The 14,238-nt window shown below is 34.1% G+C and overlaps 2 protein-coding genes across 2 annotated transcripts in view; both read left to right on the top strand.

The window, feature by feature from the left end:
- Nucleotides 1-2,459: 2,459 nt before the first annotated feature.
- On the top strand, nt 2,460-7,536 carry LOC109076735 (B-cell receptor CD22-like). Its single transcript, XM_042736717.1, has 8 exons — nt 2,460-2,466; nt 4,372-4,776; nt 5,041-5,358; nt 5,444-5,710; nt 5,843-6,139; nt 6,320-6,404; nt 6,951-7,005; nt 7,155-7,536. The coding sequence occupies exons 1-8, from the start codon at nt 2,460-2,462 to the stop codon at nt 7,470-7,472; spliced, it is 1,752 nt and encodes a 583-aa protein (XP_042592651.1). The 3' UTR covers nt 7,473-7,536.
- Nucleotides 7,537-11,598: 4,062 nt separating this feature from the next.
- Nucleotides 11,599-14,238, top strand: part of LOC109082317 (sialic acid-binding Ig-like lectin 7) — a 48,385-nt gene continuing 45,745 nt past the window's right edge. The window contains exon 1 of the mRNA XM_042742102.1: nt 11,599-11,945. The gene's annotated coding sequence lies outside the window, so the exon portion shown is untranslated. The remainder of the gene's footprint in view (nt 11,946-14,238) is intronic.

A 14,238-nucleotide genomic window follows, 5' to 3' on the forward strand; every position in this document is an offset into this window, starting at 1 on the left:
AGTATACCACAAACATGTTTACATATTTATGTGTTTAATAAAAATACCCTGCAATTGTACTTTTGGTATACTAAACTTAAATTACTTAAAGCATTCCAAATTTCAAAAAAAAAATTTCACCTTAAATCACTTGAAACATTTCTATAGTGCTGAGGTCCAACAAAAGATATACCTAAGTATATCTGATTGTGCTAAAGTGGAACCATTGCAAGTATACTTCAGGTAATCTTTAAATATCTTGCATTTAAAGACTGCTATTATACAGAGATCATACAATCCTTATTAATAGTGATATTAAAACATATTTTAGGCATAACATTAATAATTGTGCATTGTGCAATAAAGAAATACTCCAAATAAAGTTTAATTATAAATTTATATCAGTAAGTCTTAAGTGATATGTCAATAAATATGTCAATGGATTTGAAGTATACTTAGTATGAAATAAATGTATTTTAAATAAATTATGGATAAAGTTTTTTTTATAGTTTCTTCTTTTTTTTCTTTTTTTCGTCACAACAAAAGGTTAGGCAGGGCAGTTCTTAAAAGTTACATATGTGTATATAATCATTTATACACTATTGTGAATGTGTCTTGTGGTATCTGGTCCAGCACATCCCACAGATGCTCAGATAGATTGAAATTTGGAGGCCAAGGCAACACCTTGAACACTTTGTCATGTTCCTCAAACTGTTGGACAAATTCTGCAGTGTGCATTATCCTGCTAAAAAAAAGGCCATGAAGGGGTTTGTCTGCAACAATCTTAAGGTAGGCTGTTTGTGTCAAAGTAACATCCACATGAATGCCAGGACCCAAGGTTTCCCAGCAGAACATTGTCCAGGTCGTACCACATGCCTCCACCGTCCTACCCTTTTCCCAAAGTGCATCGTTCTGCTATCTCTTCCCCAGTTAAAAGATGCACACACCCAGCCATCCACTTGATCTAAAAGAGTGATTTATCAGATCACGCAATCCTTCTTCCATTGCACCATGATCCAGTTCTGATGCTCACATGCCCATTATACTGTAGGTGGTTTCGGTGGTCAACAGGGTTATCATGGGCTCTCTGACCGGTTTGTGCACTCTCAGAAAAAAAGGTCCAAAAACTGGGGCAGTACCTTTTCCAAATGTATGCTTTTGTACCTTTTAGTTACTAATATGTATCTTTACCATGTATCAGGTACCACACCAAAAAAGCCAGTGTACAATGAACTCAATTCAAGTCAAATTTAATACTACTCAAATGTATATATGACTCCCTTCATTTTGGAGTTAAAATAACACTTTCGAAAGTGTGAAATATGTACTTTATGTAAATATTACTCACAGGGTACATTTTAACACTGAAAGAGTTTATTTGCAAATCCAGCACTTCTGTTGGATAACAAATAAACTCTTATGGTGTTAAAATCCGATACCGATTAATTAATCGATAGTTTTTAAAATGGTTACTGAAAAAAATTACAATAGTGCTTTATTTAAAAAAAAAGTACGAATCATTAAAATAGTGCTTTATTTAAAAAAAAAAAGTACTGAACTATACTACTAGTAGTAATAATAATAATAATAATAATTGTAAATGTTGAAATTACCACACTCTAAATGATGTCCTAGTCAGTTCCGCATCACGAGTGAAAGGAAATGTCGTTGAGAAAAGTTTATGCACACACAGCAAATAAATATCATTATAAAACAATATGATATACCAAAACACATTTTATGAGTAAGATTAAACACTTTATTTTGCTGTTTTCCATCCTCATATGCGCTGCATCGCGAGCAAAGAACATTGCATCTGTGAAAAATATTTCAGATGGGTCAGGCGCACACACGAGCAAATGACCCGGATGTGACTAATAACACTCAACAGTATTAATAAGGGTAATACTATGTATTTACACCGGCCAGAGGGTGCTTTTTACACTAGCTAGTGTTAATCCTCTAAAGTTCAACACCACAACTTTAACATTTTACTCTAAAAGTCCTCAACACTAGGATTTCAACGCTGGATATTTTGCAGTGCATAATGTGCCCTTTAGGGTAAAAATGTTTTTTTTTTTTTTTTTTTTTTTTTTGCAGTTACGCAGCAGCACCATACGCCAAACTGCCATGCACTGTGTACACAGCAATTTGAGCATACAGTAGCTCTTCTGTAGCTCCACATGAGCTCTTGATGTTTAAACCTGCCGTCCCAGGTGCGTTTCCCAAAACCATATTTATATTGTTTGTTTTATTAATTATTATTATTTTGAATTTTATATTATATAATATATATATATATATATATATATATATATATATATATATATTATATATAATAAAAGCTCATTTTATATAATATATATATATATATATATATATATATAAAGTATAACAAATCAAGGGTAATTTGCTTGAATATATATAATATATTATAATATAACCTCACTATGACTTTAGGCCACACAAATTTTGCCATCATGGAAAGTATAACAAATCAAGGGTAATTTGCTTGAAGGTATTGACTGTCGTTTGCGTAGATTGTTCTATTTGTGAACAGCAAAGAGGTTACAGATACAGCCTCTGCTGAGAAAAAGAGGAAGGTTTGATTAGTCAAATATTAGTCATGCTTTGTGTTATCTTCATACAGCATAGCACCTTCCAGTCTAAAAAAAAAGTCTGTGTCACAACAGTCAGCTTTACTCTTTACCAATATTCAGAGGATTTCTTAAACTTTTTATCAGCCTTCTCTGGTAAGTACAGTTTGTCAATAAGACCTAAATGATAGTTTTAATATTTTCAGGTGTGTTGATTCTGATGATTTAGATTCTGTTCATTCATCTCTCCAAGACAAATATTTGTAATTTATACCTTTGATGAATTTATAAACCGACAGTAATTGTAATTATTATTTTTTGGGCTTCTGTTAGTCTGTCTTGTTTTGTCCTGCAATCATTTATCATCCTCATGTTGGCTTCTTCTGTAAGTTATATTAAAGGTGATTCATAGCTTTAGATCAGCTCAGGATTTACAGAGTTTATAAAATCATTAAAAGTTTGTATATTCGAAGAACTGAGGATATTGTTTGGCTAAAGAAAGTTATCTAGTTAAAAACAGTTCCAGCATTAAACTTTCTTTAATAATCTGTTTGATTATCTGAAAAGTTAACCATTCTTTTTGTTCTGTACACAAATTAAGGGCTTGTGCTGATGTAGAGAAGTTAGTTGTCACACCTTTTTCAGGCATATACATCAAAGTCTTGGCTATATAAAGCTTTAATGGCTTTTCAGCTACATTTAAGCAGTAAAGCATGTTTAAGGCTATAAATAAATAAATACATTGTTTACCCAACAGCTATACCATATCTGTAACTGTACTTTATTTTAAAAATAATATAAATTTTTAATATACACTTTCTATGAAGCCCATTCTTATAACACAAGGGTATTCTTAAGGCATTATAATAAATGCATAATGCATTATATATATATATATATATATATATATATATATATATATTATATATATATATAATATATATATAAGTTTATGAGTATAATTATTTATAACACACAATAAACATGTTGTTTCATCTCATAAATAATCATAACAACAATTATAATACATTATAAACTTACTTATTTGTGGTCATAAAGTTTATGAGTATAATTATTTATAACACACAATAAACACCACGTTAAATCCACTTAGTTTATAACGGATTATGAGTCTCATATCTTGACATTATTTATTTTTAAGTGTAAGATCCCAAAGAAAGAGAACAGGACACCACATTTCTCAAACTACTCTCCTCACTTATTTATGAACCCCCCTCTCCCTTTTCCCTCTTCTCCTCCACCAGGCTTATGTCACTGAAACTTTATCAAGTCTGTCTATATACTACGTATCACGTATCCTTCAGAAAGGATTTTAATTAAAGGGAGGAAAATAAACAAAAAGTAAGATGATGTTTTCAATCAACCATTAATGTTGATGTAAAATATGAAATGTAACTTCCTCCTTTCTGAGGTATCATCTTTGGCACATATTTGTGCAAAAACTTTTGCATCTTTTTTCTTTGAAAGCAAAGGTGAGTTTTTTGTTGTCAGTGCTCTCAAACTCAACGAAATGTCTCTTAATCACAAAAAGTGAGCGAGGAATGAGGGTGGCTCAGTTTATCCAGTGTTACAGGTTTCTTTCTTTTTTGGGCTCAATTTGCTGTTCACCTATAGGTTGATGCTCCTCACTGAATGAAGGGATGGACATCTGGACAGCAGAGAAAATAATTCTTCTTAGTATACTTCTAAAAATTAACAAAATAAAAGAAAAACATAAACTAAATTTAAGAAGAAAAATTTCAGACCTTATGATATTCATAATTTTGATATTAAGTATTTCTTACATGTTTGCATTATGTGTGTGTTGTAGGTGTTTGCTGTAGAGATTTCAACATCAGTCTGCCACAAAACATTCAAGCTCTCAGTGGATCCTGTGTGATCATAAAGTGCAGATTTAAGATTCAGGATGAATATGACAAAGACCTCACTGAAAGAGCTACAGGACTGTGGCTCAAAGACGGGACTGATTTGAACAACAATCTAGCGTTTAACTCAAGCACATCAAGCCAGAACTCCTTCATGAAAGGGAATATAACTGGAAATTTAAAAGACAAGAACTGTACCACTGTTTTTCATGACTTCAGATCAGATCACAGTGGTAAATATTACTTCAGGATTGAGGGTGAAGGTGGACTGAAATGGACCTACTATAAAAAAAAAGTTTCAATTCATGTGATTGGTAAGTAACTTCATGACTGGAAAATATTATAAACTGTAAATTGCTCTAACAAAAAACAACAAAAACTAAATCACAAGACAGTAGTCTAAAAGACAACAGCATTTTAATCCATGCCAGAGTTTCCATGATCAATATAGAATTTTTTTATCTTATTTGAGAAAAAAAAAAGCCAAAAACCCATTGTGGCTATGATAGTCTTCGACCAAAGTGTTACATTTTAATCAGCATGTTCATATATACAAAATAAATGTGTGTGTATTTCAGACTCTCCCCCCAAACCCACAGTGCAGCTGTATGTGGAGCAGAAGGAGGTGCAGGATCAGGAGGAGGTGTTGGAGGGGAGATCTGTGAGTCTGCGCTGCTCTGCTGAGACTCTCTGCTCCTCTCCTCCACCAACTCTCACATGGAGCTCCACTCCCAGAATCCCCCTCAGTGAGAGCAGCAGACTAGAGGAGCTCATCTCTGATCTGAACTTCACTGCTACTCACCGTCAGCACAGAGACACTTTCACCTGCACTATAACCTACCAGCTACAGGACAAGAACAAAACAGCACAGGACAACATCACATTACATGTTCAGTGTAAGTGATGCTTTGAGATGCTTTTTAGTTTTGTTAACATATTATTGTGATTTTTATTGTGAGGCCCTGAATTTTTTTCCTTCAGATTCGCCTAAAAACACATCAGTGTCTGTGCTTCCCTCCAGCTCTGTGTTGGAGGGCGGTTCAGTGACTCTGACCTGCAGCAGTGATGCAAATCCAGCAGTGCTGAACCACACCTGGTCCAGAGAGAGTGAAGGACAGATGGAGCAGCTGCAGACTGGAGACACTCTTACCTTCGATAGGATCGACCGGAAACACAGAGGCTGGTACTACTGTACAGCTCAGAACCAACACGGCACCCAAAACTCTTCAGTGATGCTGGACATTCAGTGTGAGTAATAAAGGAACAGAGAAAATCTTTCAACAAAGTGATTTTAAGCAATGTAAACTGCATAAAAAAAAGTTACTAAGAAATATTTCCAGTTGTGCTGTACAGACCATTCTCAATCTTTCTCTCTAATAGATGTTCCTCAGATCTCCACATCCTCCAGCTGTACCAGGACTGATGTAACTGTGTGTTTCTGTGAGGCTGATGGGAATCCCTCTCCTGAACTGGAGTGGCATCTGTCAGGACGTCCTGTCACTAACTCTTCAAACATGTTCATCAGTGAAGAGCGATTGAGCAGCACAGGCTTGAGGAGCTCCATCACTCTTCATCAGTCTCTCACACACACATCCACTCTGCAGTGTGTCAGCAACAACACTCATGGCACTGATGAACAGCTGTTTCATCTGGTTTTCATCACTCAAAAAGCTCCATGTAAATTTAAAAGTTAATCTAGTTGTTGATATGGCAATGAATCAACTAGCCTGCCAATTTTTTTATTGAATAGACAACAATTATTCACATATGTACGGTTAAATATTTAATTGATATCAAAACAGTTGCTATCTAGAATAAAAGAAAGTTTCCATGAACTGTTACTTATTTATTTAATAGGGTTTAACATTTACTCCCTCCTGGCTGGAGTCGCAGCTGGAACTTCGTTTATGGCAATCTTATGGGTCACAACACTGCTGTACAAGTAAGTAGAAAAAAAGAAAAATCACAAAGGAGGTCTCTATAATAGTCAGTAATGAGTTAAATGTAAAGCAAACAGAGACTACTGCTGAACTCTTTTCCCAGAAAAGACCTTAATATTCTTGTACGTGTCCACTGGAGTTTCAGAGGAGATCTCAACAATGTCTCAAATTATAGTAGTGTCAGATTTGATGATTTTGGTCTGCATCTAAAAATTTTCAATATAAACATTTTGTAAACCGCTTCAAAAATACTTCCAAGATTAAATGATCTTGGTGGGTTATCTACATTCAACTCATAGCTGTATAACTTTATGTCCACAATTTTGTTTCTTGTGTTTCTGTTTTTATTTCACCTAAGGAACTGTAGAAGGAACATCTGACTCAACTCTGATATTTATTGGAGTAATATTTCACTTACTGTATATTCCTTATGTTTCACTATATTTAAAGTCTCCTGAGCTATGAAGAAAAACCTCAGAGCAATAAAAAAATCTGATAAATAAGGTACAAGTAGTTTTATGTTTTTTAATTATGAATTATTTCTATAGATGTATCTTCAGGACTCAGAGTGGAGATAAAGCTGCACTGATTCAGACTGATCGGGTATGTTACAATATATCAAACACACATGCTATACATTCATAAATATGTCAAACTCGTAAACACCAGACTGCTTTTACAATTAGTTTCTCCACCCGCTGACACATTTCAAGTTCTCAACTGATGATTCTCCATCTTTGTTCATCTACTAGGCTGATTCAGTGGACAGCAGGGGAGAGCCTTTTTATGCTAATAATGCTATGACATCATCAGCTGAAGCCCCCACACTAAATCACCCAGAACCCCTACATTATTCAACAATTAACTTTACAAACACCAATCCGGAGTCAAACCACATCAGAGGCATCTCAATGCTTACTACTGATTATGCTGTGGTCCGATACTTTGGTCAAAACATAGAAGATAGCGAGGAAAAGATCAGGAAGGTTCCCTCAATGCCACATGGAGAAGACATTTACCAGGTTCCTCATAAAGCAGCAACCAAAGCAAATCTTCATGTGCAGACATGAACATAAAATGAAATGAATCTACGAAAGGACGCAATATTTCTACAAACATGTCATTTTTAATTAATTCAAACAACTATTATTATTTTGTTATGCAATTCAATTATGTTACACTTCACAGATTACATTATTATTTTTTTATTCAATTAAATATCTTTTTTAATGAATGCTACTATTATTATTTTGTTATGCAATTCAATTATGTTACACTTCACATAAACATTTAAGTCTACAAACACACATCTGTGGGGCACTGCATGTGTAATATTTGTTGTTGTAAATAAGCCTACTGCTTGCTGAATAGTGATGATGAAGTGTTTATGAAGTTGTCTCAGCAAAACATTCAGGTTTACATAAGTGCATTCATGTATGCGACATAAAAACAAAATAAAAAAGGTATTAAAATAATTGCACAATTGTAAGGCTTCAGTTTATAAAAGTTATTTTCCAGCTATAACAGTTTTACAGTTTCTCTCACATATGGTTAATTGTCAAAATATTAAAAATGTAAATTTCATTTTTAGTGACCACTATTGAAACATATACCAACCTACACAATATGATGATGTCAGTGTTACTTAGAAATAAAAGAAGCAACATCAGCAACACCACAGCCAACTATTCCACAGACAACAATTCAGCAATATAACAGGTATTGGTTTCTTCGCAAATTATTTGTCTTTGCAAATTTACATGACATGAGTGATAATGTTATGTACTATATTTGAACTTTGACCAAGTTCTGCATATACAGTATGCAGCCTAAACCCCCCAAACTGTATGTATATTCTTTATACATATGTGTCACAATCATAAATAAATAAATACATACATATGTTTCATATTTATTTATTCATTAATTCTAAGTTGGTCAAAGTGTGCTAAATAGACTCTCAGAAGCAGACAATCCTGGCTTGAAGAGTATAGCAATAGGAATAGTAGCCAGTCGAGCTCTTATATAATTTTATGAAAACAAAAAATATAGGGGTCTGGAGTTTATATATATATATTATATATATATATATATATATATAGCCTAAAGAGTTTTTTTTTTGTTTTTTTTTTTTTTTTTAATCAGTGCGATCTTACGTCACATCACATGAATACAAAAAGTTGTCCAGAAAAGCAGATGAACACAGAATATAAAATGGTGATATTAAAAGGCCAGTATACCTCAATAAAAAAAAACACATTAACAAAGAAAACAAAAGAAAAAAAAAAATAAAAACATTGTGTTTTCCTATATTATAATAAAAAAAAACAATATAAAAAAAAAAAACACTTTCCCCAAAAAAAACCCAAAATTCTCTTTATAAAAATATATAAAAATAAAGAAAATAATTACTTTTGCCTCAATAAACTCCTAATTTGCTGTTTATTAATAGTTAGTAAGGTAGTTGTTAATATTAAAAAAGAATAAGAGAATTAGGAAAGTAGAATACAAGCACTAATTAACAGCCAAAAAAAAACAACTAAAAAAAAGAAAATAAGCAACTAGTTAATAGTGAGAATTGGACCCTATACTAAAGTGTTACTGAAAATTGTTAAGCATTTAGTGCATTGCGTTTATATTCTGGGCTCATCTTCTTGCAACTATAAAGTATGCATGATCAGTGAGGTGTATACTAAATTTGATAATTTAATATCACTGTTTTACATTAAGACCCTAGTACTGCAGCGTATTACTCAATTCCCAAAAACCCAAAACTTGCATACTTCTTACATCTAATATAAAATATAATATATTATTTTTTTTTTTTTTTTTATTGTGTGTGTATTTAAACAAAAAACAGGTGGGGGTCTTTGGCTATTTTATGAATTATTTGAGCAGTTTAGTACATCTTTAAATTAGGGTGCAGTTTCAATATCATAATTTTAAAATTTAAAATTAGGATTACTATTATTATGTTTAAAAAATCTTTATCTCCACCTACCTATTTTACTCAATTTCTTCCACATCTATTATATTTTTAATGTAATATTTTTTTTATCAGTTATTCATACAGTTTGTGTAATTTTATGTATTATTTGTATTATTGTTATTAACAATGTGTCTTTTCAAAGATTCTTTTAATCAATTATTTATTTATTTTCTTTTCCTATTAAAGATGAGTAGTGTGTATGTAACTTGTAGACATGTCTCAAGCAGGAAATAGTTTTGAGAAGCACTGCAGGCCACAGTGTTGCTTAACGTGGTGCAAGATGTTTCTGCATATGATGCAACATTTTTGTTTAACACTACATTGTAAGCATTAAATGAGTAGTTCATCATTTACTCACCCATTCCAAACTCGGATCATTTTGTGCTTCCTTCCTTTATTTATTTATTGTACGTTTAAGCTGTTACAGGAACTGCTGGACTGATGTGATGAAAAGAGCAGTTATAGATCTGATGCCAGTCAGTATGTTGTGTCACTGTTTTGCTCATAAACCACAGATTCACTCCATCTCTAATCAGCAGGCATTACAACAGAGAACTAAACAGGAGATTCTGCTCTGAGAAAGCTCAGGATAATTTATTTATGAAGTAAAATTTTGATATGGTGTTATGTATTATTTCCAGACAGATTAGTGTGTGTTTTTCCATAAAGGTCAGTTGGCATTTCATCAAAGGATGGGTATCCGGACAGCAGTTTTTTGTTGAAAGGTTTGTCTACTTGTTCTTTCTTTTGAGTAAACAAACAGTTTAATGCTTTCTAGGTTATAAAATAAAAACGTTTAGACATCACTGGGATGAATTAAGGGTGACATTAGAGGACCACATGTTATCTTTATGGAACAGATCAAGGACTGGATGTCATGTGATTTACTTTTACTTCAATAGAGACTGTTGACTAAAACACTTGTATTCTATTATTTATTTATATATATATTTTTTATATGTAATATAAACAATTCAGTGGTTTTTACTCAAAAACTACAGCTTTGTCATAAATAACTCAAAATCATGCAGTTTCATACTCACATTTTCTTTCTTATGTGTCACTATTTTATATAAAATGGGGCTGTCGAACTCCAATTCAATTCAACAAATCACACAACAATTTGCCACAAATTCTTCACTTGTTTTCTTCTTTTAGGCAGTTCAACAGGACGGTGACGGCCAATAATGTCATGCTGTCACCTCCTGAAGCCACTGCACTGAATTGCCAAGAATCCCTTTAATCTGCTATATTTCTCTCTGAACATTAAAATAAAGATTAAAAAGTCACTTACATAACAGTACTAATGAGCAAAACTTCATCTGTTTTTTCATTATATAACCAGCAGAGGGCAGCATTATAAGCACATGATCCCCACAGAGACTGTGCAATAAAACATGTACAATACCGAACCATCTATATATTTATTGATACATATGTTATTGATTTGACATGTCTTACATCTATTCACATTCCCTTGAATAATTTGTATATAGCACATCTGTACAATACAATATATTGTCTATTGTCTCTTTGTCTATTGTTTATTGTTTTCACATATTTTTAATCGCTTGTTTATTTCGTTATCTGTGTTCTGTCACTTGTCATCACTTCTTCATCACCTCAATCTACCGTAAGTCTTGCAATAAATGGCAATAAAGCTCTTTCTGATTCTGATTTCTGGTTCTGATTCTTTCAGTATCCGGAGGAGATGGACACATTCATATCAAACTGTCTTGATGAACAAGGTCTGAAAGTCCATGCCATGTTTCTATAAATATTCTATCAAGGCAAGGAAACTTTCTATGCAGCTTATGTATGTATGTGCACTGCATTTCACGAACTGTTTATCTGATCATTCAACTGTTCATTTATGACAGTTGGAACATATATCTTGTTGAACATATATTTTTGTAAAGTTTTAATATAAAAATAAAATACCCGAATGAAGCAAGGGGTGTCTGTTTATTCATCTTTAAGTATGCGGAGGACCTGGACACATTTCATATGAAGTTTTGTTGATGAACAAGGCCTGAATGTCAATGCCATGTTACGTATTTAATTACATTTAGACATATTAAATATATTAGATTTAAGTTGTGTCATTTTAGCCTAGACATCCTGTACAAAAATAAGAAAACGTGTATTAGTAAAACGAAAGACAACATTATTTTATTTAGATCCCCAAACTGCCATAAATTGCTTTGAAATATTGCTTTCGGGTTTCCCCAGTACGGGGATAGGGAATCACAAGGTGACGTATTGGATAGGGGCGTGGTTTCTGACGTAACGCTTTGACGTGGGCGGGGTTGTATTGGGTAGGGGCGTGGTTTCTGATGTCACACTTGTATGTGGGCGGAGTTGGATGTTCACGCAGGATGCAGCGAGCCCCACTTGGGACTTTTTGCTCATGTTTTTTATTACTACCCTGCCATCCTGACGACATCTCCACTCACTGTCCTGCCCCAGATGTTCATTTCATTATTGCAAATCGTCACAAATCATCGCAAGTCATCACAAGCCATCTCATCAAATTCATCGTTGCTACATACTGGTACAGATGTTCTTTACACGCACGCACGCACCCACGCGCACACGAACTCTTTACTGATATAGAATGAACTGACATGAGAACTTGAACTAAGAAATTGAACTTGGTTTGGTGTGAGAACTGAATCACGTTTATTCATAATTGTTGTTTGAGTTTTAAGAAAGTTTTCAGAGTTCATTTGAAGTGAATAATTTTAAGTGTTTTGTGTTTTGCAAAGTTTGCTGCTTCAGTATTTGTAGATTATACTGAAAAACAATGATAAGCATATCATAAGTTTTAAAGGCTTTTATTGGCAAAAAAATATAATGCGTCAATATTTACAGCGTTGACCCTTGTTCTTCATAACCTCTGCAAATTCTTCTTCTTAAACCTCGGGCCAAATCCTGACCGATGGTGATCCATTCTTGCCTTATTAGTTTTCGGAGTTTATCACAATTTGTGAGCTTCTGCTTGTCCACTCACCTTTTGAAGACTGACTCTCTATGCCTACACAATAATCTAGAAACAATGTGAATGAACACCACAACAGCTCAAGCAGCAAACTTTGCAAAACACTAATTTTTTGTCAATGCCAAAACTTCCGAAAACTACTGTCAATGACAAAAAACCATCCTTTAACCTTCAGGTTTCCCTATTCCTGTAGTTTACAATACATTAGTGTAAGCTAAACCATATACACAAATAGTGCTACTGACACTAAAAGCACAGAAGTGGGGACTAAAAAAGATCTTTTCACTTTTAGGACACATAGTAATTTTTCCCTACAAGGAAAATTTGCAAAAAAAAGATGTCTCTTTTTCCTTGGAATCAAAGGTGACTTTTATGTTGTCAGTGCTCTTAAACTCAAAAAGATGTCTCTTAATCACAAAAAGTGAGCGAGGAATGAGGGTGGCTCAGTTTATCCCAGTTGTTACAGTTTTCTTCTCTTCCTTTTTGGGCTCAATTTGCTGTTCACCTATAGGTTTGATGCTCCTCATTGAATGGGCGAAGGGATGGCACAGACATCTGGGACAGACAGCAGAGAAATAAATTCTTCTTGGTTTTCTGTTGAAAGGTTCGAGTATATTTCATAAACTAAATTTAAGAAGAACATTTTGAGACCTCTTTTCTTGATATTCATAATTTTTTATTATTTAAATTATTCCTTACATGTTTGCATTATGTGTGTGTTGTAGGTGTTTGCTGTAGAGATTTCAGCATCAGTCTGCCACAAAAATTCATCTCAAGTGGATCCTGTGGTGAATCCTAAAGTGCAGATGGAGATTCAGGAACCTTAAAGTGGGAGATCTCACTGAGAGTGCTGCTAAAGGACTGTGACAGCAAAGATTGGAGCAGATAAGAATGAATGACCATCTAGATGTTTCACTCCACAGATCCCAAACCCAACTTCACTTTTAAGGGGGAAAATACCTGGGCCTACATAGAAGAATGGCCTAGTAACTATCTTCTATCAATGTTCGTTCAGAGCACACGCGGAATAGATATTACTTGCACTTTGACAAGTAGGACTGGTTTAAAATACTTCTACACTGTAAATACACTCCATAATGGCTTGGAATACTTGGATTTGATGGTTTTTATTTATAAACAAATGTGTGAAATGAATTGGGTGTGCCTTTTAAAAGGTCATTGTCGTTTTTACTGTTTCAGACCTCCCCCAGATCCTCACAGGTGCAGCTGTATGTGAGCCAGAGGATGGTGCAGGTATCAGGAGGCGAGGTGTTGGAAGGGGAGTTCTGATTTCTGCGCTGCTATCTGAGACTCTCTCTCTCCTCTCCTCACACCAACGGTCTGACATGGCAGCACTCCACTACCAGAATCCCGCCTCATGAGCAGCCCAGCAGACTAGAGGAGCTCATCTTTGATCTTGAACAATTCACTGCTACTCCCAGCACCGCTTCAGCAAGAGGCACTTTCACCTGACACTCTAACCTACCAGCCCTACAGGTACAAAGAGACCCAAACCGCAGCGCACAGCATCAACCTTACATTTCAGTTGTAAAGTGATCTTTTGTCGATGATTTTTTATTTTTTGTTAACATATTACATTGTGAGCCTGAATACACTTTCCCTTCAGATTAGCCTCAAAACACATCAGTGGTATGTGCCTTCCCTCCAGCTCTGTTTGACCCCGAGGGCCGGTTTCAGTGATCAGTACCTGCCCTTTCTTAGTGATTGATGGCAAATCAAGCAGCATGCCTTGAACTAGCAACATCTGTCACCCCGACACAAGCATAATCTTTGTTAGTTTTTTTCTGTTATTTTGTCCCCATTTTCATTTTAATACTTCATCAGC

This window comes from Cyprinus carpio, chromosome A4, assembly GCF_018340385.1.
Source record: "Cyprinus carpio isolate SPL01 chromosome A4, ASM1834038v1, whole genome shotgun sequence".
In the NCBI taxonomy this organism is placed as follows: Eukaryota; Metazoa; Chordata; class Actinopteri; order Cypriniformes; family Cyprinidae; genus Cyprinus; species Cyprinus carpio.

Bases quoted from the DNA above. Each gene is read 5' to 3' on its own strand.
- LOC109076735 (XM_042736717.1), top strand. The intron at 6,405-6,950 runs GTAAGTAGAAAA...TTATTTCTATAG, and splicing joins GTCACAACACTGCTGTACAA to ATGTATCTTCAGGACTCAGA. The intron at 7,006-7,154 runs GTATGTTACAAT...TTCATCTACTAG, and splicing joins CACTGATTCAGACTGATCGG to GCTGATTCAGTGGACAGCAG.